The sequence below is a fragment of the Dromiciops gliroides genome, chromosome 5 (genome assembly GCF_019393635.1).
Source record: "Dromiciops gliroides isolate mDroGli1 chromosome 5, mDroGli1.pri, whole genome shotgun sequence".
Classification (NCBI taxonomy): Eukaryota; Metazoa; Chordata; class Mammalia; order Microbiotheria; family Microbiotheriidae; genus Dromiciops; species Dromiciops gliroides.
In genome coordinates this window covers 181,368,757-181,395,307 of record NC_057865.1, presented here as the reverse complement: position 1 = coordinate 181,395,307, position 26,551 = coordinate 181,368,757, and the positions used below count along the sequence as shown (strand labels likewise).

The 26,551-nt window shown below is 35.1% G+C and overlaps 1 protein-coding gene across 6 annotated transcripts in view; it reads left to right on the top strand.

The window, feature by feature from the left end:
• Positions 1-22,951, top strand: part of SLCO1C1 (solute carrier organic anion transporter family member 1C1) — a 101,268-nt gene extending 78,317 nt beyond the window's left edge. For 5 of the 6 annotated variants that reach the window (XM_043968824.1, XM_043968825.1, XM_043968827.1 and 2 more), the window contains 6 exons: positions 2,417-2,612; positions 13,443-13,608; positions 18,898-19,082; positions 20,467-20,531; positions 21,556-21,673; positions 22,210-22,951. In XM_043968824.1, the coding sequence (XP_043824759.1) occupies positions 2,417-2,612; positions 13,443-13,608; positions 18,898-19,082; positions 20,467-20,531; positions 21,556-21,673; positions 22,210-22,432 (953 nt within the window). In that variant the 3' untranslated portion in view covers positions 22,433-22,951. The remainder of the gene's footprint in view (positions 1-2,416; positions 2,613-13,442; positions 13,609-18,897; positions 19,083-20,466; positions 20,532-21,555; positions 21,674-22,209) is intronic. The other variant, XM_043968828.1, reaches the window with a different exon arrangement.
• The last annotated feature ends 3,600 nt before the right edge of the window (positions 22,952-26,551 follow it).

Genomic DNA, 26,551 nt, shown 5'->3' with positions numbered 1-26,551 from the left:
TTGTATTTTTAAGAGTGAGGCACAACAATGACAAACAAAAAATTTAAGGAAAGGGTTACAAAACAATGACAGAAACTGTTTAGAAAACAATATAGGTGCCTTAGAAGTTTAAATTTCCTGAGGAATAGAGACTAAAGAAGCAATAAATGAGCATAAGAGCCACAGAATAAGAATTTAGAATAGAAAAAAAGTAAATAATAATAATAAAAATAATGAGATTGAGGGAAACAAAATTAAATTAGAAAAAATAAAACTAACAATCCAAAATAGATTGAAGGAAGAAATGGAGGAGTTACTTGATTACTTAATAAAAGAGGGGAAGAATTAGATAAGTGAATAAAAAGAAGAAAGAAAATTAATTAATTAAATTAATAAGTTGAGCAAAACTAGGGAAGGAGGTAAGAAACAGGGAGGGACCTAAGGGCAAAAGGAAGAAAACCAGGAGGAAGAGAGTTCCTTTAAAGTAGGTTAATTTAAAATAACTGAAAAGACAAACTACTTAACTGTTCTTATAGAGGAAGAGGGAAAACATTTAATAAAAAAAAAAACAGTATTAGAGACAGAAGAAAATATCAACCTCACAATTTTGAATGTAAATAGATTAAACAATCCAATAATATTAAAGTGACAGGTTGAATTAATAAAAAATTCTCCCTTCTACAATTTCTTCCTTCCACAATCTTTTCCTTATAAGAAGCACATCTAAAAAGCAAAGAGATATATAGAATAAAAAATGAAGGGATAGAAGAAAATTCACTATGCATCAGGGAAGTACGAAACTGTAGGAATCACAAAATACAATCAAACGAAAGCAAACCCAACTAAAAATCAACTGAACAACAAAAAGTGTTATGTAATGCATATAACACCAGACTGGAGGGAGGAAGTCCTCAGTTCAAACCAGAGAGCCTAAATGGCCTCTCTGAGCATGTTTCCTCATCTATAAAACTAGTCTAGGTGACCTAAACTCTTAATCTGCAGTCTCTTGGGTTCTAGCTCTCAGTCTGTTTCATAAGGAAACAGACACCTGGATGAACACTTAGGCAGAGTGTGCTATTATCTCTTCCCACATACTTTCTGAGATATCAGGAAGATCTGCTGTACAAAATAGACTCATTATCTGCTCTGTGAAGCCCCATTTTTTTTGTCAGTACTCATTCCTTTAACTTTTAATACTGTAAATTTTAATAATCAAAATGGAAATATTACTGTGAAAAGGCAAAATTTTGAACCATTTTCAATGTATAGAGTAGTGCAGTATAGTAAACCAAGTGGTACATTTGAATTCACATGATCTGGATTCAGATCCTGGCCTTGCTACTTGCATGATCTTAGGGAAGTACTTTAACTTCTGGGTCTGTTGTTTTCATCTCTGAAATGAAGAGGTTCGATTTATACTTTAGCATAAAGGAGTTTCAGATTCTTTCCTGAGACCAAGTTTTGATAAGAGGAAAGTAAAATGGTACAATGCACCTGAAGATACTAAGGAGAGGCATTGAGGGATAGGAGCTGCACAGAACTTGGAGAAGGTTAATATGGAAGATGAAACCACTCACATCATCACAATTTTGTCTATGGTCCACTCTCTTCCTAGAGTTCAAGGATTATGTTTGCTTTTGCACTGTGTATCTGTTACACTTCTTTATTTGTATTCTACATGGACAATTTGGGCTCAACCTCTGGTAGAGTCTTCTGAGCTCATGTTGGTATGATCAGACATAATCAGAAACACTGTACACTGACCCTGACATAGAGACCCCAACATTTTGTTACTCCTCAGTTATGAAGGACAAGATCCAACTGATAGATATCCATGTATTTGGTTGATGTTCAATAAATGTTTTACTGCATACCTGTCATTTGATTCAGACCTGTATCTTAGAGACCAGGTTAGAATGGGTTGAATTCTGGGGCTATATTTGTGAGGTCCCATTAACAGTTTGATGGCTCAGTGGATAGAGTGCTGGACCTGGATTCAGGAAGACTTAAGTCCAAATTTGGTCTCAGATATTCACTGGCTGTTACTCTGGGAAAGGCGTTTGACCTCTGTCTGCTTTAATCTATTGGAGAAGATAATGGCAAACTACTCCAATATCTTTGCCAAGAAAAGCACATACAGGATCATGAAAAGTTGGTCAGGTCTGAATGACTGAACAATAACAATAACAAATTGACCATTGACCTGTATATTCATAGTAGAGTCTAGATTCCTTAATTTGCACCTCTATTTCTGAGACTATAAACACAATAGAAGGTTATTATGTGCTAGTGGACATGAATTTCTATTCCCTTCATTATTAAAAAAAATAAATATTCAAGAAACATAGAGACTACTCTGCTGTGTAGAGATACTCATAAAATAGGAGTAGGACATTTGCCAATTCACTTTATAATGACTTTTTCTTTGTCTCCCTAGGACTTATCAACATTCCCGCAGTAGCCTTTGGAATATTCTCTGGGGGACTAATTATGAAAAAATTCAGGATCAGTGTGTTTGGAGCTTCAAAACTCTATCTGGGATCTTCATTCTTTGGTTACCTTCTACTGCTTTCCTTGTTTGCAATGGGTTGTGATAATTCTGACGTGGCTGGACTAACTATCTCCTACCAAGGGTAAGTTATGATTATTATGTAAATTTATAAGCAAGTGAGATTCTCATTGTTTGCCTTTCATGCTTGGGTGCGGAGGGGGGAAGTGTATGATATGTATGACATGAAAGTTACCAATCTGTTATACGTATGACTTGGAATCATTGAATCAGAGGATTTTAGAATGAAAAGGAGCTAAAATAAATCTAGTTTAACTCCCTCATTTTATAGATTAGGAAACAGAGAGCTGAAATTATTTTCTGGTCTGCACATAAATAATGCAAGAGCCATGACTAGAACCCAAGTTTCTTTGACTTATAAAATATTATGTGTAAAACACACTGCTGGGCATTGAAGAAGATGCAAAAAAATAATAAGACACTCTTCCTGTCTTCAAAGAATTTGCAATCTAATTGGAAACACATTTTATTATAATTTCTATTTGTCACCTATGAATCTGAACATTTTGCTCAGATTATTTTTAGTATCTCTTTTAAAAATATTCAGTTCGAATTTATTCTGCTCCCTAGGGAATGTATATTCCAAGAGCATAGGATGAACATTGTATAGACTATATCTAGGTCTGCAAGGGACCTCAGAGGCCCTCTGACTCAATTACTTCAATTTTCAGGCAAGAAACAAAGGTGTGGGGAATTGAAGTCAATTGCCCAAAGTTACACATGTATAGCACAAGTCCTATTCGTTCTTTTTTTTTTTTTTTTTAGTGAGGCAATTGGGGTTAAGTGACTTGCCCAGGGTCACACAGCTAGTAAGTGTTAAGTGTCTGAGGCTGGATTTGAACTCGGGTACTCCTGACTCCAGGGCCGGTGCTCTATCCACTGCGCCATCTAGCTGCCCCAAAGGGTTACTTTATTGTTTTTTGGGTTTTTGGTTGTTTTTTTTTTTTTTGGCAGGGCAATGGGGGTTAAGTGACTTGCCCAGGGTCACACAGCCAGTAAGTGTCAAGTGTCTGAGGCTGGATTTGAACTCAGGAACTCCTGAATCCAGGGCTGGTGCTTTATCCACTGTGCCACCTAGTCGCCCCCTATTCATTCTTTCTGAGGCTGAGGCCCTGGAAGTGTCCCACACTCCTAGAAAGATAGAGTATATCCATACTTCACCTGCCTGTACCTTTTGCAACCTGAGCCCTGTGGAAGTTTGGATGATGTTCTGTTGCCTCTTCCAAAAGTGGAGAGAAATGCCCAGGAAGCACAATCTATTCTTCTCTTCCACTAACAATGAGAGACAGAAAAGTTATCCCCACCCACTCAAGAGAAAAGGTTGGACTACTCCCATTATCCCCTGGAAATTCCAAGGGTTTGGACAGTATGACATTTTACTCTCCTAGGGCAGAACTAGGTAAATAAGTAGTATATATCCTATATATTGTCTCCTTCCTCCCATGTAAGCCTTTAGAAGGATCCCACATTCTTCTCAAAATACCATCTGCATGTTCTTATTGCAGCCTGGGCCTCAGTGGGTTGGGGAATATGGAGAACCTGAGCAAAGAATATATGAAGGGTGTGCTGCAGCTATGGCAGGTGAGAGGTAGGGAGAACAAAGTCATACATGGGCTGGGTGGATAATGATTGCTCACCTTTGTGTCTGCCTGTCAAAATATATACCATGCATATGGCTAGTCATCCAGCACAACCTGAACAAGATGAAGGCAGGGGAATGGATTGTTGCGGATATAGGCAGTGGCTGAAGGACGACTCTGTGTTCTTAGATCTAAGAGTATTTTGTATACCCTGTTGACTTGTCTTACATACCCCTAAAGAGTATGCACAAACTTTGGATATCACTGCCACTGATAATGAAACTACCAATGCAAATGTATGTATGTGTGTATGCATGTATGTATGTGTGTATGTATGTTTGTATGCGTGCATGCATATATGCAAATAAAACCATTCACCATCCAAATACTTAAAGGAAAAGCTAATTAAACTGCAGGAAGAACTAGAAAATAAGACAATAATTTCTATGAACAGCAGCATCCTCCTTCAAAAAGACAAATAAGAAAAACATTAAGGTCATGAATAGAATTTTAGAATAACTATATGATGTGATAAATTATTTGGTTATTAATAACTGGAAGCAATAAGAAGTATATATGCACATAGATCTTTAAAATTTGTGGGGACCCATGTTAGAATAGGATTAAAAATGGAAAGGAAGTACTGATATAGGGTGGGGTAGAAAGCAAGTCTTCCCATCAAAGGAAAAAATGGTACACCATTAAAGAACCTTCTTATGAGATAGATACGGGTGGGTGACATATGTTTGTGTTAGGAAACTTAGGGCTCATAATGGGGTTTGTCTGTAAAGAACCCACACAGCAAGAAATTATCTTTTCCAAGTAAGGTCTATGTTTCCCAGAAGTATATCTCACCTCAGGAGAGGACAACTATGAATTCCTAGGTATCACCAATAACCACGTTGGTTAGAGAGAGGGAGAGACATGGGGCTAGCAATGTGATATATTGGCCATAAGAGTGGTGATTGATCATGTTAAGGGAATGAAGTAAAGCTATATATTGTGACTTGGGATACAGAATGATTCCCACCATGTCACTGCTTTTTTCATGAGTTGTTGTTTATCCTTATTTCTCAAAAAGTACCATGATGACAACAGGAGGTGATGTCATGACTTGCAGTGAATTGGATTTAAGTGAGGGAGGGCTGTGCAAGGTCACCAAACTAACTCTCTCATCCAGAGCCATCTGGGTCTAGTGGCAAGATTTATATCAGGACGACTGGAGATGTCCCCAGATGTTTAAGACAATTAGGGTTAAGTATATGCCCAGGGTCACACAGCTAGTAAGTGTCTAAGGTGAGATTAGAATTTAGGTCCTCCCAACTTCAGGGCCAGCGCTCTATCCACTGCACCACCTAGCTAGCTCTTTGATAATTTAATGTTTCTAAGAGAGTAATATCAGAAGTCCCCCAAAACCAAAAAGAACACAAAGAAAATAACAAAGAAATAAGCAAACACACAAGCAAGAGAGACATTGTGATGAGGCCTAAAAATATATTAACATGGAAATAGAAGAGAAAAAGGAACTTAAATTTGGTATTCTGCAAAGCAACTAACTCATAAACAAAACTACTCACAGCAATGAAATACTACCTTAAAAATAAGGAAAAGAGTAAAAATCGGCACAAAAATAAATAAGTAGAGAAAAGCAAAATCTAACAATCATTAACCTTAATATAAATGAATTGACCAATTAAATAAAAGGAAAAATAGAAGATTGGATGAGAAATCAAAGACCAATGCTCTGCTACATAAAGAGACACATTTTTTAAAAGATGAATACAGAATGAAAATGAAAGCATTATTCTGGTAATGCAGGAGTTAGAGTTATGCAACCAAAGCAAAAATATAAATAATTTGAGAAATAAGAAAACTGTATTATTTTAAATGTTACCATGAATAATCAGTCAATTAATAAGAATATTAAATACCTACTATGTGTTAGAGATTGTGCTGGGATGTAGGAATATAGATTAAAAACAAAAGAGTTCTTAAATTTAAGGAGCTTACATTATATTGGAGGAAACAATGTGTACACATATAAATAGTGTAGGGGCCAAAATTTAATATGTGGAATGTTAATTGGGTGACTAGCAAAATATTGGGGTCCCGGAAATAATGAGGGACCTCTAAGTTCAAAGCTCCCTCCCCTCTGAACTGCCCTTTTAGATATTTCTCCCAGGCCAATAAGAAAGTAGCCTTACAGCTTCTTTTCCACAAAAGGCTCAGATTTTATTACTTGGGAATTAATTAAACAAGAAAAGTGAATTAATAAAAATCAAAGATAAGGAAATAGGGAAAAAGAAAAAACAGATAAATTCTCTTAACTCTAAACTAAGTCTATGCAATCCCCAGATCATTTCCAATTAAGCTAATTCAAAGGAATGCAGGGTTTTAAAAACTCACCACACCTTGGGATATCTGCTAGTTTCTCCACATCACCAAGAAGATTGTGGAGCCAGTGGGCAAGCGTGAGAGTGTTCTGGGAGAGGCTCTCCTCCCCTCAGAGTGTTCAATCTCCCTCCCCCAAAAGGGGAGGTCCTTCGAAACTGTCTATGGAGAGTTTTCCTTGTGACCTCAGTAGCATACATAACTTCAAGTGGGCCAGGTGTGGCCCCTCCCAAACGAGTCGGCTAAAACTCCAATAATTTTTACCACAATAGATATGAAAAACAGAAAATGAATAAAAGAGAAATATGAGAGAGTTAATGGAGGGAGTTACCAGCAATTAGGGAGAGGGATCTTGTGAGCCCTTATAGGAAGGAGTTTATGAATCTAGCTGGGCAAGTCATATAATCTCAGTAGCCTTAAACATCTGGAGCTATCACTAGTTGTCCTGATCTATATCTTGCCACTGAACCCAGATGGCTCTGGAGGATAGAGTGAGATAGGTGGCTTTGCACAGTCTTCCCTCATTAAATCCAATTTACTGCAAATCATGATATAACCCCCTGATGTTATGGTCCTCTTTGAGAATGAAGGACAGTAGTTAAGTCATTCACAATTGCTCATTGAACAATACTGTTGTCACTATGCACAATGTCCTCCCATCTCTGCTCACTTCAGTATACCTCAGTTCATGAGTCTTTCCAGGTTTTTCTGGGATCATCCTGTTTGTCATTTCCTATAGCACAAGACCATCCACCACAATCATATAGCACAGCTTCTTCCATCATTCCTCAATTTATGGACATTCCCTTGATTCTCAATTCTTAGCCACCACAAAAAGTTGCTATAAATATTTTTGTACAATTTTCCCCCTTTTCTCTTTTTCATGATTATTATTGTTAACTGTTTCCCTACCATCCTATTCCCTTCCCCATGATATTTATTCTATTATCCATCTTCCTTCAACCTATCCCTCTTCAACAGGGATTTGCTTCTGTCTGTCCCCTCCCCCAATCTGCCCTTAATTCTTTTGCCCCTCTCTGTTCGTCCCTTCCCTTCCTATTTTCCTGCAGGGTTAGACAGATTATTCCACCCAATTGAGTCTGTATGTTATTCTCTCCTTGAGCCAATTCTAATCAGATTAAAATCTTTAAGTCAATTCTGATGAGTGTTAGACTCACTTACTGCCCAGATTAAATAGGATTTAACTACTTTCAGCAATACAATGATCCAAGACAATTCCAAGGGACTAATGAGGACGCTTACTATCCACCCCCATAGAAAGAACTGATAAAAAGAACACTTGTGGATTATACATATATAACCTGGTTTTGATCTTGGGGGAGGGGGGGAGGAAAGGGAGGGAGGGAGAAAAAATTGGAAATCTAAATTGTATGAAAATGAATGTTGAAAACTACCCTTACATGTAACTTGAAAAAATAAAATAAACATTTGTTGATTAAAAGTCACTAAAAATAAAAATTATAATGGAAATGAGAATGAAGGACAAACATTAACTACGTGTCATGCACTGTGCTAAAAATTTATAGATATTATCTCCTTTGATTCTTATAACACCCCTGAGAAAGAGGTGCTATTATCATCTCCATTTTATAGCAGAGAGAGGTTAAGTGACTTGCCAGAGTCACACAGCTCATAAATGGCTGAGGCTGGATTAGAACTCTGGTATTCTTGACTCCAGGTCCAGAACTGAATCCCTTACTGAACAACCTATCATCCTCTAATAAGAGAAGTAGATAAAATGGAAAATAAAGTTAGTATTGAAGTGATAAAATTAAATGTTTCTTTAAAAATCAATAAACCTTTAGATAATTTGGTTAAAAAGAGAGGAAATGAAAATATCAGATCTTACCCTATATAAGTATATGTTGTCATACTGATAACTTATTGTACATAGATGATAACCTACAAAAAATATGAAATGCTCAAACTAAAAACAACAGTAATAAGAACTTCTGAAAATGAAATTGAACAAACCCTAAGGAATTACTAAAGAAAAAAAATCCTTGGTTAAAACGTAGCTTAGAGATGTATTCTGTTGGCTAGTCAAAGAGCAATTATTTAGCTCATCTTTATTCATTTTTTTTGTTCTTTTACTTTATTGAGGCATCTTAAACTCTTACAACCACTGAAACTTCCATTGCGAAAAAGAAAAACAGCAAAGTAAAACCAGTAGTGGCTTTCTTAAAAAAGCTTATGATTACTGCAAAATGAGATGACTAAATGTCCTTTTAAGTAAGACTTCTTGCTGCCCTTGAATACACGATAAAAGCACATTTACCAGTTCTTTTTTTTCCCTCTTGAGAGAATCTATGTCCCAATTACTTTTTGTCTTCTTGTTTCATTTAGAGAAGAAATTTCACATTGATATGATTCATTGCCTGAGCAGGATGATGACTCACTGGTTGTTAGATAAAAATTTCACATTTAAAGTTCCAGCAGCCAAGTTAAAGTTCATAAAAACTACCTGAGTTTAGCACTCTTTACCCTCTTTTCCACCACCATGCCACCATCACTGCAGAAAAAAGGTATCATAGACAATTTTTTTTTTCATTTATTCATGTGTAGACATGGAGTTCAAAAACTTCCAGTTTTCTAGGACTGGTCTTTCTTACTTATTATTACTTTCTTACTAGTCTATATCTACTTTAGCAAAACACTCTTCCTCCTACCCATACCATTTTTCCTCTTTTGTATTTTTTTCCATTCTGAGATCTATTAGCCTAAATATTTGGTATCTCTCTGCTGACAACATCCAAAATGGGAAACCAATCAGATGAGCCCAAAGAAGTCTTCCCCCTCAGTTTTTGCAACTATATGCATTCTTGTACCTAACTGGGGTAAATTATGAAAGTCAGTCATAAGCTGAATGTCCCATCAGGAAATTGCTTTTTAATTGATCACCAGTTCCCTTGCACCTCATACTCGAGCTCAACAATTATTTCATTTTTGATTTGAACCTACCTTACTAAGTCACAAATTCATTCTACTCCTCCTGAGATAAGGTTGTACCTTGTCTTTCTAATGATTATGAGCTGAATGTATTAATTAATTTTCTTGCCCTTTTCCCTATGCTTCCTGGTATCTCAAGCTAAGTCATGAGCCTTTATTTTTGTGCACTAATTTGTGCCAAATAAAAGCTTAAATTTAAGAATTTAATGTCCAATATGTTTATCCTTTATAATTGCCTAAGACTCCAAAAGTAAGTACAGTAGATTGAGATGTGTAACCACCTAGTAGTAAGGCAAATTGCCAATGCAGAGACTTGCTATGTTGTTGGTACCATATTTGAAAACTTTGTATTTTAGTGTTGTGGAACTGATCAGAATTTGTTGTCCATTTGTGGCCTTTCAGAACCCTGACCTTCCTCTATACCATGTAGAAGTACTGGGGTAAAACTTGTAGAGTTAAACTTCTATAGAACTTTAATATTGCCTACAATATAATTCATGAAACCATAAAAAGTGTCATTCATTACTGATAGATATTCTGAAATGGTAGAAAAAGAGGTGCATTCAAAGTTATATAAAACCTAGATTCAAGGCCCACCTTTAGGCATTTGCATATACATAGTAGGCCACATAAAAAGGATTAGACATGAAACTGCCAATCCCTATTACATATAGCTTACTTTTCTTTTTAGGTATATGATAAGATCAAGCCTGAAGCTTTCAAAACTTTTTAAGACTATAAATTGAAGAGTCAATGTTGACTTATTGAGGTGGAGAGGGTTTCCTCATCCAGGAGTTATATAAATGAAATCAAAGGTCCACCACTTATCTCTTAGTCTCTTTGACAAGAAAGGGAATCCCATTACCATCCGGATTGCTTTCCTTAAACTTCTATGAATTGATGAAATTAAGCAAGGAAAACCAAGAGAACAATGTACAACAATACAAGAGAAGTGAAAATACTAAAATTCTACCCAACTCAGAAAAATAGCCATGACTAATCTTTGCCCCAGAAAAAAGAGGGGTGAACTCACTTTGTCTTCTTGGTTTAGAGGTGAAGGATTGTGGTTATGGAATGACATTCGATCATATAATATTACTTTATTTCTTGGATTTTGCTTAAGTTTTCTTTGTCAAAAAAGAGGATTCAGTTACTGAGATATATTGCCATTTACTTCTGATAAAAAGGCATAAATAAAAGTTATTAATTAGGAGAGGAAAAACCCTTGTATTTGTCCTAAAACTGCAGATAAGACTCTTGTTTAGATAACTTGGCCTGGTCAAAGAAATGTCCTGCAAAGATTACAAATGAATTGGAGTCAGTGTGGCCTAAAGGAAAAAAATCTTTGAGAAAGAAGCATTGGGTTTTAATCTTAGCTCTGATACTCATTACAAGTCACTTGAAATGTCTGACCCTTAGTTTCTACATTTGGAAAATGCAGATAACAATATCTGCATTGTCTCTCTTAACAACAGTATTGTAAGCAAGGTACTCTGTTGACCTTAAAAATCTATAGAAATGAGTTAATGTTGTTATTGACAGGGTCAGTATTGTCCCTTCCTAGCAATTAATTTCTGATGATGCCACTATGATCTTCATCTAGTCTGGTCTTAGGACCATAAAGCTCTTGGAGTGTGAGAATATAATACTAGAACAATAGGGTTTCTAGGTGAGAAATGAAGTAGCAAAAGTCACAGAACCCAAAGACTCCACAGCTTTTAGATGGAAGAACCTGTAATATAGAGAAAACGAGAGAAGTAAGAAGAGAAAAAAGTAAAAAAAAAAAAACAATAAAACGAACTGCAAAGTAAGAGAACAATAAGAGGGGGACTGATGAAGTAGGAATATTAGATTTAGGGTCACAGGACATGTGTCCAAATCTTGCCTCTGTCACTTATTTTTCCTGTGTGAACATGAAGAAGTCATTGAACTCCACTGGGAATCAGTTTCTCTATGTAAAATGAAAAGGTTTCAGGAGATGATACTTCTGAGGCCCTTAAATCCATGATCCAATAATAAAGAATAAAAAGGAACTAGAGTAATAAAAGGTTGTGAGTGAACTAAATGAGAGTTCACAGAAAATTATTTAGGTATCCTCAAAAAATTGAGGGTATGGGGATTAATAGAGTCAGAGAAGGAAGAATTACATTCATAAAAGACAAGTGAAGGAAGAGAGGTTAGGAGTGAGAAAATGAATGGATGAAAGAACAGATGAATGTGTGAACAAAGAAGACATAGTAGACTGTGGGAAGATCAGAGAGACAACAGGGAGATGAATGAGAGAAAGGATAGAGGAGGCAAATAGACAATTGATCTGTAAAGCTATTTCTAATGTATAAATCATGCTGAAATGTATTATACCTCCTGATGAGACTGTGGGCTACTGCTAACTTATAGAAAAGGGGCAGCTTACTAAAGTCAAAGGACACTGGCCTTGGAGTCCAAAGGCCTAACTTTAATTTGTACCTATGACTCTTACTAGCTAGGTGAGACTGGTAAATTTTCTGAACTTTTCTGTGCCTCTGTTTTCCCTTCAGTAAAATAAGATAATATATCTCACACTGTTCATGTCATAGGGTTGTTGTGATGAAAGAGTTATGCAAACTTCAAAACTGATATATAAATGTAAGTTATTATGAAAATTAATAATATGATGATAAATAATAATTATGACAAATACTTTAAAAATTATTAACAAATAAATTTTGTTTGATAGATAAAATTATAAAAATAAGTTTATAACAGTAAATGTTACTTTTAATAATAAATGTTCAATAATTTAATTTAAATAAACATGAACTTGATCTGTTATCTCAGCACTTACCACAGTGCTTCATATATAATGAGTGCTTAATAAAAACCTTTTTATTCACTCAATAATTCTTAATTTCTTCAAGGCAAAGATGGTGTCATTCATCTTTATATCACCCAGGGTACCTAACACCTAGTACCTGCTGGGTGTACAGTAAATAAATGTAACAGGTACATAGTAAATATTTGTGAAATGAAATTAATAAATATGATTGCTATTTTTTGCCTCATACCACCATTCAGACACAGTTTGGTATATTGATTAGAGATCTGGCTTTGGAATCAGGAAAACATGAGTTTAAGTCCTTCCTCTGACACATGCTGCATCATCCTGGGTAACTTACCCAATCAGTGCCCCCCAGAAAACTCTTTAAGACAGTTTAGTTGCAGAATGTATGCCAATTGGCAATGACAAAAGACACTTTCTCATTGGGAATTCCATGGAAAAGTGGAAAAACTAATGACTCTGAAGTCAGAGCATCTCCAATGCTTCCCTATTGTGTGATCTTAGACAAGTTACTTATAATCCCTCAGCTTCAGTTTCCTCCCTTGTAAAATGAAGGGGTTGGACTACATGGTCTCTGGGACCTTTAAGTCACTATATCTATGTTCCTATGATCAAATGAAATTATGGGTCTCATCCAAAAAAGAGTCCTGTCAAAAACAATATCAACACCGAGACTGTAATCACAACTCTGAAAGGGAATTATCTTATAATAATCATCTGTGATCTATTGATCCATTGAACCAGTGTGCTAAATTATTTTTAAATGTGCTTGGTGCTTACTTCCCTGGCTATTTTGTGTATGTGTCACATTTGCTTAGGGACTATAGAAGCAAGTCCAAGTCAAAGTGTAACTCGATAAAAGTTATTGACCAGAAGTCAAAAGGCAGAGACTGGACTTTTTGTGTAATGGTACCTCTAAACTTAAATGCTTATATAGCCACTGGAGTACCTAAAATCATCTTTCAGAATTGAGTGATATTACCATATTTTCTTTGGCAACCATTTTTTAAATGCTCTTTACAAGTATTGTCCTCAAAAATAGTAACTCAACTAAAGGTCGTTATTTTAAAAATTCATTTTTGGGTAGGGTGCATGTGGCCTGCTAATATTGTATATTGTTTACATTTCTTTACAGAACCAGGCAAGTCTCTTATTATGAACGAACTCTCTTTTCAAATTGCAATTCAGGATGCACATGTTCAAAGACAGAATGGGATCCTATATGTGGAGAAAATGGAATCACCTATGTATCTGCTTGTCTTGCTGGTTGCCAAAGTTCCATTGGAAGTGGTAAAAACACTGTAAGGAACTCCTCATGTTAATTATGTATCCAAATTCTAATATACCTGCATAGTTGGTTAGGGACATGGGTAGACCAGAGAGGAAGAAATCACTGAACTCTGCCTTTTATCTTAGGCTCCTTTCTATGTCATTGTAACAGGGAAAATGTTGGCACAGCTGGAGAAAATTTAACATGGCCTGTCAAAGTGACTGGGGCAGAGGGCAGATCTTTATACACAAGTGGCCCATTACATTGAGATATATAGATAAGAGAAATGATCATAGAACCAAGGATGGGTGGAAATGAGGACTATAATTTATACTCTGACACCTAATGGTTTCTAACTGGAGATACCAAGCATTCCCTCTCTTAGTTCTATGTTCTGACACTGGAGTGGAAACAGCCATAAACATCATATAGAATCCTATAGGACAAAGTTTCCTTGCTGACACACTCTTGAGTCTCCCATTGGAGCCAGTGGTTTCGATCAACATCATCTAGACCAATGAATGTTTATTGGTGTAACGATTAGAATGACGCCACCTGCTGGAGACTTACTGTAGAAGAGTTCTGCCCATGAAGCGAAGGTCTTTGAGGGCAAGACCAGGAGTCTTTTCTTTGGCGGAAGTGACATGGGCTAGTGGGAGGAGGAAGGAAGAGACTGGCGCTCACTCTCACTCTCTTTTCTTTGGACTCTGGTGGAGAGCGGAGCTAGAAAGGTGCTCTCCCTTTAATAGATAGGAAACTAGGCCTTTCTCTCTCTCTTTACCAAATTCTTATTCTCCTTAATAAATGCTTAAAAGTCTAACTCTTGCTAAAGCTTATAATTTATTGGCGACCACTCATTAGATATTTTAGACAGACTAGCTAGAATTGTAGCCCTTAACATTGGACACCTAGTGTGGGTAATCTACATTATGCTAGACACAAAGGATGCAAAGAAGTATATGGCTACTGTCTTAAGAATCATACTCTGCTTTGGAGAATAAACATATAGGTAGTCAATAAATAAAAATGCAAGATAACATAGGTTGAATACCAAATGATTGTGATAGGCAATGCATTAATTTAGGGGAGAGAATGGTCACCAAGAGCTGGGGTTGTTGGGAAAGGCTCGTTAAAGGACATGGGATATGATTTAAGTCTTGTAAGAAGAGTAAGACATAAATTAGCAATGAACAAGTGCAGAACATTCCAGTTAAGAGATACAATATAAACATGCCAGGTTTAAAAAGGCCAGGGAAATGCCCTAGTTCCCAGAATTAGAAATCCGGTGTTGGTCTAGGTTTTCTGTTGTTCTTCCTGCCTATGGAAAGGTGTCAATGAGACAGAACCTTGTGTATGGAAGTTCTGTGGTTCTAGCTTCAACAATAAAAATGATTCTGAATTAGGAAGCCAAGTATATTTGGTGTGATTAGGCAATGTCAAGTAAACTATGTGAAGTTATAACTCTCTCCCAACAATTTCATCAACTCTTATTAGTTTCACATTTCACGTCTTTGCAGATGACTCTCAAATCTCTATATCATCTGACTACAAACCAAGATTCACCCCCCCACCCACCTTGTCTAACTAGTTAATGGGCATATCTTTTGGGCTTTCCTGTTTCATCTCACATTTATCATACATAAAAGCAAATTCATTATCTTAGCATCATAATAACATAGATTTATATCTGGAAGGATACCCAAAGTTTATTTTCTTCATTCCCTTAATTTTTTAGCAAATGAGGAAACTAAGAAGTCAGTTTATTAAGGCATATCAGCAGTAAGAAAAACCAGGTTTCAAACACAGGTCTTATGATTTCAAATCCATCGCCCTGTTCTCTTCACCACTTTCTTCAAAATCTGTTTCACTTCTTGACTTTCTTGTTTCTCTTCTGGAAAGCCAGGATCAAAATTTCAAAGTTATCTTTATCTTTCTCTTTCTATCTAAGCCCCAACATGCAGTGAGTACTGGCTTTGATAGCAGAAGACATGGGTTTGAACCTTTATTCTGCTACTATTGATGTCTTTGAGTATCTCATGAAGTCTCTGGGACTCAGTTTCTTCATTCAAAGAATGATAGGGTCAGACTATATTCAATTCAACCAATATTTCTTAGTGTTTACTATGCAGCAGGAATGATGCTAGATACAGGAGATACAAAGGAAAAATAAAAGAATTCAAGGCTACCTCAAGGGGCCTTAAATTCCTTTCATGTGTGTATACACCAATCCTTTCATTTTAACTTCAGAACCATAAAATAGAGTTTAAAGGAGCCTCATAGTTCATCTAGATTAACCCATACTTAGACAAGAAAGTGCTCTAAAACATAATTGATAACTGGTTTCTAAGAATTATCTTAAATAGCTCCAATGTAAATGAAATACCTTCACTCCCAGGGCAGTACAGTCTAATTTTTGGACAGCTCTAATTGTAAGGAAGCTTTTCCAACCTAAATCTATTTCTCTGCAACTACAATTATAATCCATTGTTCCTAGTTCTCTCACATGAGGTCAAATATCTATTCTAATTCCTCTATTGCATGAAAGTCAATTATATCTTTACCCAGCTTAGTGATTTTTTAAAAAGTTGTATAGTACAGGGAAAAGCACAGGTCCTTGAGACACTCTACCAGAGACTTCTTTCTAAATTGACCATTAATAGATGATTGGGCAATTAATGACTAATCTAAATGCCTCTTGGTGTCTCCTGTAGTTTATTTTTAAGTGCTCCCATACCTCCTGGAACTCTGTTCCCTATAGGATTTTACTTTATTGGGTTCCACCTGTTTCTTCTCTGAACCCTTTGAAATTTTTTCTCCCCAAATCTAAATTGCACATAAAATTATTTTTAACTTTCTTCTTCTATAACAAATTCTAAGTTGTACTGGACATTTCTCTTACCCTAACATTCCCATCAATTTCACTCCAATAACTGGTTCCTCAGTGTTGATGAAGTCCTGTGCAGTGTCATTTTAGTCTGTCTTCTCATTTCTATTTCAACCTTGACCAGTTCAATTCAATTTCTCATTATCTCTAGCCTCCCAAATGTCCTCCTACAGCCAATCTGTCATTCACCCAGTCCATCTTTCACAATCCTGCTAAAATGACAGGTAGAAGATCTAAATGGATGCCCTTTCCCACTTTCTTTCCATATTCATATTACATATATATATATATATATACATACATACATATATGTGTGTGTATGGGAATATGTATGTGCATGTATATATATGCATATTAATTACAAAGTAATAAGAGTCATTTTCATGTCTCATTATTTTGTAGTTATATATACTCATATTTACATAATTTTTCATCCTTCATTTCTCTAGCACCCTTCACCAAGGCTAGCCATTAGGCCAGTATACTCTTTTGCCCATGACAAGGGGGCTCTCTTCCTCTTGCCTCTTCCTTAGAAACAATCAAATCCATGATAAACAATGGAGATTTTCTGTGTATATTTTGTATGCATGTGTAATAACACTTAACCGTGACTCCTGCATCTTTGCTGTTCTTTCTGGTCTGGTTCACTTACCTAGCCTGCACTTCAGATGTTATGGTGGAGATTTTCCTTGACAGGGGTGGCCACAACTCAGTGTCTTTGGTTGTATGTTGGGTGGAGATATAACCTCAAGAGCCTTAATAATGTTTCCAATTCAATAAAACAGCCATTATAATAATACTAACTCTTGATAAGAAAACACACTAAGCAGAAGGCAAAGTCAAGAATAAGTAAAATACCTGTGCTATGACCTAGGACACACTCTCCCACAAATTCATATAGTATACTTTGGTGAGCATGAACACAAATTTAGATAACCATACCAAGAAGGAGCATGAGCAGGGATTGTGTATGCCTGGAGTAACTCACAGCTCTGGACTTCTGGCCTTGATGTCTTTTTGTTTCCATCAGACAGTCAACACAATTTACTTATGGGCAGGGACATTCTTCTTCTAGGCCTCTGTGCTCTCCTGCTATGTGGGGATACTTCTATGCTGCCTGTTCTTGTTCTGGACTACCCACACAGTGTTACCTTTTTTTCAGTAAAACTGCAACCCCAAATCTAGAATCTGTCAGGCCTCTCCAGTATTATAATTCCCTTCAGTGCATTCTCAAATAGCATTACACTCTTTCAGCAAAAGTCTGTTCCTTTGGATGAATGAATTCTACATGGTTTCTACCTCTCAGGAAGTAAATATCAGTCCTAGAAAAAGTAAAGTTGGAACTTTTCCTACTCAGACCACTCTGAACAACTATTTTTCTCCTCCTAATCAGCTCTTTTAAGCAAAAAAGATTTTTCCTACAATCAGCTACTTCAAGCAGCATAGATTTTTTTTTCTGCCAGTAAGCTCTTATAAGCAGTATGTTGCAGCAAACACTAAGGTCTTCCTATGTCTCTCGTCTCTTGAGGATTCTTCTCAAATCCACTCAAATGTCTGGTTTTACCTCTTTGGTGGCATGGTCTTAACCAATTCTACTACTTCAAATCAGGGTCTCTTATGTGAGTCTCACCTCTATCTTATGTTGAGAAACATAAACCCATATTTCTTCCATCCAAATCATATGTATACAATTATCTCATAGTCTCCAGTGAGTTCTAGGTATTATGGTTTCCTAGCTTTAAATCTTAAAATTCTCATGCCAATCTTACATGAATTAGATTCTAGAAAATGGGACATTTTTATTTTATATATTCTGAGTGGGGTTGTTTTTTAAATGCTTCTCACACAACCGCCTTAATGTGTGTCCTTTTTGATTGATGAAATTGTCCCAGTGAGAAAGGGTCAACACTTTTAATAGGAATAGGCATTAGTCAATCAATAAACATTTCTTAAGTGTCTTTATATGCCATACACTATACTAAGATCTGTTGATATAAAAAGAGGCAAAATATAGCCCCTACCCTAAACACATAGCGCAGAAAGGGAAGAAAGATGATAGGTTATAAAAGCAATCATAATCTTTGCTCAGGACCTATGCTATTCCATATGTCACAAAGCTAGACAAGGAAAAACTTCAGAAAGAATCTGAATTTATGTAGAGGCAAATGAAAAAATCTATTCCCCAAATTTCAGAATGGCTATTCTTATAAAGGGTAGAACTTTATGGAACAGTGATCTACTGTTTCTAAGTGAACAAATTTAGATCTATTTTTTGTTTTTTGCTCGTTGAAATCTGTCTAGATTTACCATTTGCATGATATATCTATACAAGAAAAAGAGACAGGTATTTTCCCACCCATATAAGCTACATATATACAGTAAGGTTTTAAAATTTGATATAATAATTTTTATGAAACATTTATTGTTCTATTCCAAATATTTTACAATTGCACCTGTGTAGGAGTTACAGAGTCTAAATCAGGAAATTCCTCAGGAATGGTGGGCAGATGTCAAAATGGAAATGAATGTTCAAAAATGTTTCTATATTTCCTGGTAACATCAGTCATCACTTCCTATACTTTATCTGTAGGTGGCACACCCGGTTATATATTGCTTCTGAGGTGAATACAGATACTTTTTTTTTTTTTTTAGTGAGGCAATTGGGGTTAAGTGACTTGCCCAGGGTCACAAAGCTAGTAAGTGTTAAGTGTCTGAGGTCGGATTTGAACTCAGGTCCCCCTGAATCCAGGACCGGTGCTCTATCCACTGCGCCATCTAGCTGCCCCACTGCGCCATCTAGCTGCCCTGATACTTATTTTTAATATAAAATTTGACATAATATAGAGGGGAGAGAACACATCATATCAATTTCTAACACATAAGATTATTAGCACAATCATCATAATATTAGCACAATTAGCTCAATGTTAGCACAATGAGCACTATGGTTTTATGGAATGCAAGCTAAAAATAATAGTAAATATATTCCTAACAGTTTGGGTACAAACATTTTCTTCTTTCTAATGTTTCTTTCATAATAATTAATAAAGTATATTTTATATTTAAAAACTTATTGTAAGTGATAGGGATAGTTAGTGGACCTGTGGTTTCATTGTTATAATGAAACACTGGGTCAAGAAATTATCAGTACCCTTCCAAGTTGTCATTTTCTGTAAAACATATGATTTAAAAGATTTACTTAGAGCACAGAAAGATTAAGTGACTTTCTCAAAATCACACAACTAATACTGTAGTAATAAAGTACTGGAAGAGAGGAAGAAAGACCTGAGTTTTAAACTGATCTCAAATAGTTACTACCATGGGCAAGTCATTTAACATCTATACATTTCAGTTTCCTCATCTGTAAAATGGGAATAATAATATTCCTCCACATAGGATTGTACTGTATCCTATATAACTGACAACTCCTGGGAATACTGACTAATGATTATATCCATCAAAATGGAGACTAACACACAACAAAATGAGATTCATGATTTTAAAAATGTGAGTCCCTTCAGATCCCTGAAGATAGTTTTAACAACAGCTGTTAGTCAGGATTAGTCTTTTTAGGTATGTACCATACAGCATTACCACATAATAAATCATGATAGTAATATTGATTATTAATGATGAATATGACTGATTATTCCCAAATTCTGTTGAATTTTTCCTCATGACCATAAAGATAACAATAGACTAGTTTATAAATTATTGTTGTTAATTTATCATTAATTCTCATTAATTAGTTTTTTAAATGAAATGATCTATTTCAAAACTCTATTTAGTGAATTAAAAATTTTCCCTTGTATATATCTACACTCATTTAAATATAGCAATAAGTGAAGGTTTGGATTCCATAATATATTGATGTGATTTGATGTTTATCAAACAAGTTATTGTGTTTTATATTGTTACAGTGTTGTTTTTAATGCAGAGATGTTTTAGTACTACCACTTTGGATTAATTTTGTAGTTTCATTTATTATACCTTTATTACTTTTAGATCCATTAAGCCTCACTTTAAGTCTTTTGCCCTGGGAATCTATACTTTAGCAATAAGAGTCTTTGGTAAGTAGTACTTGTACTTCATTTTTTAAAAGAATGGAAATATTTATTTAAAAAATTTTTAGTATAATTGTATTTTATATATAAGACAATATAAATGAGGAAACCCACATGTAAAATTGGTCTCTTTACTTTTTGTTTATCTCTTCCAAGGTTAGTCAACCATCTTGGTGCCCTGTATATGTCTTTTCTTTCACCTCTTCCTCTGGAAACATCAATTTGAATAAATCTACTCCATTGTCCATGGATGGAGGGTGTTAATCTACTTTTCTATGGTCCCACTCAACATCCTTTTAATTTTCTAGACTAACATGACTTTCTCTGGAGATAATTTCCTATTGTGTTTTCTGACTCTATCCTTACTTCTTTGTAACCTCAGTTTTTAGCACTGTACTGGGCACAAAACAAACACTAAATAAATAGGTCATTCATTCATTTATTTGTAAATCATCTTGAAAATTGTCAGATAAGACTAGTTCAATAGGCAAAATAAAACTTGATTTAGAGCTTAAGCAGTATATATATATATATATATGATGAATTTAAGCATATAATTGTTATCTATAGTGATAATCTAAATATAATAAAATTGATAAGAATTAGAAACTAAAGCTAAGTCATTGTGGCTGGCCCTTTGTGTGAGAATAGAAGCAACTAACTACCTAAATTTTAGATGTTTTAGAAAAAAAGTACTGTCTACTTGAATCATCTGGTCAACTGCTTCAAATTCCATATCACAGTTAAAAATCCAAAGTAACTTAAATTGTTCTTTGAGTGTTTCAGAAAGAATTTAGGCAGTTAGATTGTGTAGTGTATGGTGTGCTTGACATGGAGACAGGATGATCTTTGTTCAAATCTGGCATCAGATAATTACTTGTTCTATCACTCTGGGTGAGTCATTTAATCTCTCTGCCTCAGTTTCCTCATCTATAAGAAGGATATAATAATAACACCTACTTCCCAGAGTTTTTTTGAGGATCTAATGAAATAATATTTGTATTTTAATTTGTCATATTTTCCTTTGCAGCCGGAATCCCAGCTCCAATATACTTTGGACTGCTGATAGACACAACATGTCTTAAATGGGGACTTAAAAGGTGTGGATATCGAGGATCCTGCAGATTATATGACTCTTATGCCTTTAGGTACTAATTCTGATGAATTCATACTTTTAATAATGTCATAGCAAAATTTATTCTGTGATTTTGTCATAGATAATGTAACATTTGTTGTTTCATATGGTTTAGAGTGGTTCCATGTTCAGGAATGAATTTGCCTGATGAATATAAGTGACACGCTCGGTTTATCCTTTGAGTCATTTGTGGGTCACTGATAGCTTTGACTTTCATTATTATTTCCCAGGGTAGCCTTAATCTAAGATGAACTTGAGCTTGACCTCATGAAAGTAATTTACAACACAAATTACTTAACAAGCAACTTATGTAAAAAGTAATTTACCAGCTAAGTGTTTGGGAAATGGTAGCTGAAAATAATACTCCTAGAAGGTCATTCTATTAGTAAAGTTTCCTTCCTAGTCTTCTTCCTAGGGTCTTTACAACTACATAATTCATATTATAAATTGGAAATAAGAATTACAATGTTAGATTTATGTTCTCATAATTTCAAAATAAGCAGTCAAGGTAAAATTATAAAAAAATATTTATTTTTAAATTTCTTCTAGATACATATATCTGGGCTTAACTGTGCTACTGGGCACCATATCTATTTTCCTGAGTATTGCAGTGTTTTTTGTTTTAAAGAGGAGGTCTGTTTCTAAAACTGGAAACCTTGCAAACAGTAAAGAAGACACAATGGAATCTACAAGTAGCAAGAAAGAACATCATACTAATAGTGACCATATTTTTGAGACTCTCTATTGGCCGGGCAAGGAAACACAGCTTTAGAACAAAATGAATTCTTTGAGGGAAAATACTATTGCATTTTTGGATGTATATCTCCAGAGATTAACAAAGGGCCTGCCATTGGTATGTAATAAATGCCTGATGATTGAATAATGGATATTTGGAGACCATATCTTTCAGCATTCAAGTAATTCCACACATATGTCTACTTTGGCTGATTCATGATATGTATAATTCTCTTCAAGTCAAAATATTTTCTCTATGCATAATTATAAATGTAAATATTGATTTGGAACTTTTATGTGATACCAAATATAATAAAATTAATCTTTAGGAAATTCAGATGAGGAAATTAAAAAGTAAACTCTTTCCTCTAAAAACCTTTACTACATCAATTCTTACCCTGAGTTATCCACACTATTTGTGTTTGGTCTTATGCCTAATGCTTAATTGTGTAATTTTGAAAAGAAAATTTATTCTTACATAATAATGTCTAATTTTAACTTGTCAAGTTCTTCATTAAACTTTGCCTTGCACACAACTCTAAATAAATGTTTTTGAAATTAAAGCTAATTGAAATTTAATAAAGGTCTTGCTTTTTTAATTTTAATTTGGGGATAACAGGTACTTTATCTTCCCTTAGAAATCATTTCAATGGCTACTTCAATTCAACAAACTTAATTTGAATTTTATTCCCTTTGAAAAATTAAAAAAATAAACACAGGGGCAGCTAGGCGACACAGTGGATAAAGCCCTGGCTCTGGATTCAAGAGGACCTGAGTTCAAATCTGGCCTCAGACACTTGACACTTAGCTGTGTGACTCTGTGCAAGTCACTTAACCCTCATTGCCCCACAAAAAAAACAAAAAAAATCAAAAAAACCCTTGATATGTCAATGTCTGGATGGGAAAGTTTATTAGACACTAGCATGTTGTCAACATACTCTTACCTTTTTAATGAATCATTTAAATATTTTATTCATTATAATAAATATATCAACAAAAAGTAATGAAATAAAAAATAAATGTTAACAGAATGTTGTAAAAATAATTGTCTCTCTCTGTCTGTCTGTCTCTGCCTCTCTCCTTCCATGTCTCTCTCTATCTCTCTGTATCTCTATTTCTCTCTCTCTCACACACACAGACACACACACACACACACACACACACAACACACACACATACATATTCTGTGTCTGCAGTCTATTTCTCCCTTTCTAGTCAAGTTTCTTCATGTCCAAGACTGACAAATAGAGGGTATTTTTAAGCTACATCATAGAAAAGAAGATCAAAAAGGGAAGGCAGAATTGTTCAGCTCTTATTCTCCACCAAAGAAAATGATCTTTCTACTAAAAGGGAATGGCTAAAGAAATTATATTAAAGATGGAATTTTGTTGTTCAGGTGTGTCTATGTGTGACCCTATTTTGGGTTTTCTTGGCAAAGATACTGGAATGGTCTGTCATTTCCTTCTCCAGCTCATTTTACAGATGAGGAACTGAGGCAAATAAGATTAAGTGATTTGTCCAGGGTCATGCAGCTAATAAGTATGCAAGGCCAGATTTGAATCAGGAAGCTGAGAGTCTTCCTGACTTTAGGCCTGGCTCTTTAACCACTGTGCCACCTAGAAAGAAAGAATACTATTTTGCCAATAGGATTTTGATACTCAGGATTTTGTAGGGTGATTAATGAGATCAACTTAGCAGGCCCAGGTGAGCTTTATCCTGAGTATTAACTGAATTGACATGTGTAACCATTGAGTTATTATCTGTTATTTCAGAGGCAGCTAAGTGGTTCAGTGGGTAAAAATGCTGGACATGGAGTTATGAAGATATGTATTCAAATTTGTTCTTAAACATTTAATAACTGTATGACTCTGGGAAAATTGCTTAGCCTCTCAGTCTCAGTTCCTTCCTCTGTAAAATGAAAATAATTACACTTATTGCAATGGGGTTTATGAGAAGAAAAGGAGATAATACATGTCCAGTGCTTTGAAAAACTTAAATTTCTGTATAAATGTTACATACCCAAGTTTATCTGATAAAGGTTTTATTTCTCAAATATATAAGAAGTTAAGCCTACTTATTTGTTTGTTTGGGAGTTCTTCGTTTTTTGTGGTGCAGTGAGGGCTAAATGACTTGCCCAGGGTCACACAGCTAGTAAGTGTCAAGTATCTGAGTTCAGATTTGAACTCAGGTCCTCCTGAATCCAATGTTGCCCCCTAAGCCAATTTATAAAAATAAGAGCCATACCCTAATTGATGAATGGTCAAAGGATATAAGCAGGCAGTTTTCAGAAGAAGAAATCAAAACTATCAATAATCATACAAACATGCTCAAAATTACTAATAATTAGAGAATTTCAAATTAAAACAACTCAGGTACCACTGCACACTCATCAATTTGGCTAACATGACAGAAAAGGAAAATTACAAATGCTAGTGGGAAAATGAAAGAACAGGGACACAAATGCACTGTGGGGAAAGTTGTGAATTGGTCCAATCATACTGGAAAACAATTTGGAATTATGCCCAAAGGGCTACAAAACTATATATACCCTTTGATCCATCAATACCACTACTAGGTTTACATCACAAAGAAAATTTTTTAAATGGGAGTAAAAGGATTTATATTTATAAAAACATAGCAGCACTTTATGTGGTAGCAAAGAATTAAGGGGATACCTATCAATGGTGGAATGGAAAACAAGTTGAGGGAACTGAGGATGTTAATCCTGAAGAAAGCTTAAGGGGGATATTACAAATATTTTTAAGTATTTGATATAAGATGTAAGATATCTAGAAAAGACATAAAAACTAATATAAGAAAGCCAGATGTATAACTTATACTGAATTGCTTGAATTCTTAAGGGGAGTGAAGTGGGGAGGGAGAGAGGAAGAGAATTTGGAACACAAAGCTTTAAAAAAATTGATGTTAAAATTTGTTTTTACACTTAATTTGGGAAAATAAAAATTCTAATAAGAAAGCCAGAACAGACTTTTTCTATTTAGCCCTAGAAGCTGTGGGTATAAATTGCAAAAGACCAGATGCCAGTATCTTCCCTAAGTTGATCATCTCCAATTTTCCTTGTTTTTATTTATTTGTGCTTATGCATGTGGTCTCACCATTAGAATGGGAGCTCCTTAAGAGTAGGAACTAGTTTTTGCCTTTCCTTGTATTCCCAGTGTTTAGCACAGTTCTTAACATGTAGTAGGCCCTTGATAAATGTTAGTTGACTGTCTCAAGAATTAAGTATAACAATGGTCCCCTATAAATTCTTCCTCTATCTCCTTGACTATTTTCCTATGCTCATTACTGATTGTTTGAAGTAATCAATTATGAATATCAGAGCTCCCAACATATTCTATTTGTAGAACAATCAAGAAACGTGAATAAAATACTAGCTATTTAATCAAGTTCAAATTAATAACTAAGTTATTTAATTGTCAAAGAAGCAATTATCAGTGTAGCACACAAGATAATAAATGAGTATCAGAACTTAATTGTTTCACTGTAACATAACATGTGATCTGATAGAACAATGGAAAGAGTCCAAACTCAAATTTTGGAATATACTGTAGTGGATTCCAGTCAAAATTAGAATTTTAGCACTTCAATCGATTCCCCTGTAGCGTCTTGGGCTGTATATAGCTGAGGTCCTGCTAAAGGTCTCTTGTGTTCTCCTAATAGAATTCATTTCCTGTATTCCTGTTTCCTATAGTGTCTGAATCCTGAACATGTTCATTCTAGGCTGCCTCCCTGAAATTTCCCACTCAGAAGACATTTTTACATAATGGCCAACTCCATTTCCACTCCCTATGTCAACTCAAGGGCATCCCAGGACTTTCAAGATACTGTGGCTGGTTGTTTTGCCATGTGACACTCCATCAATTTTCTTTGGTTTTCTCTTCTTAAACTTCTGTTTCTTGATTTCATGTGTCTTTTTCCAGTTTCATGTAGCTTCTTTGCCTCCAATTATTGACAAATTAGGTTGAAAGGAGACATTTTACCAGACTGGTAATCTGATTTCTCCATAGTATCAATCTCTAGGCAGGAAAAAAAAGTTTAAAGTTCTAGCAAAGTACAGCAGGAACACATTAACTCTATAGTTGTTGATCAGAAAGCATATCTATACTGCATATGATAGTCACAGGAAAGTCTAAGA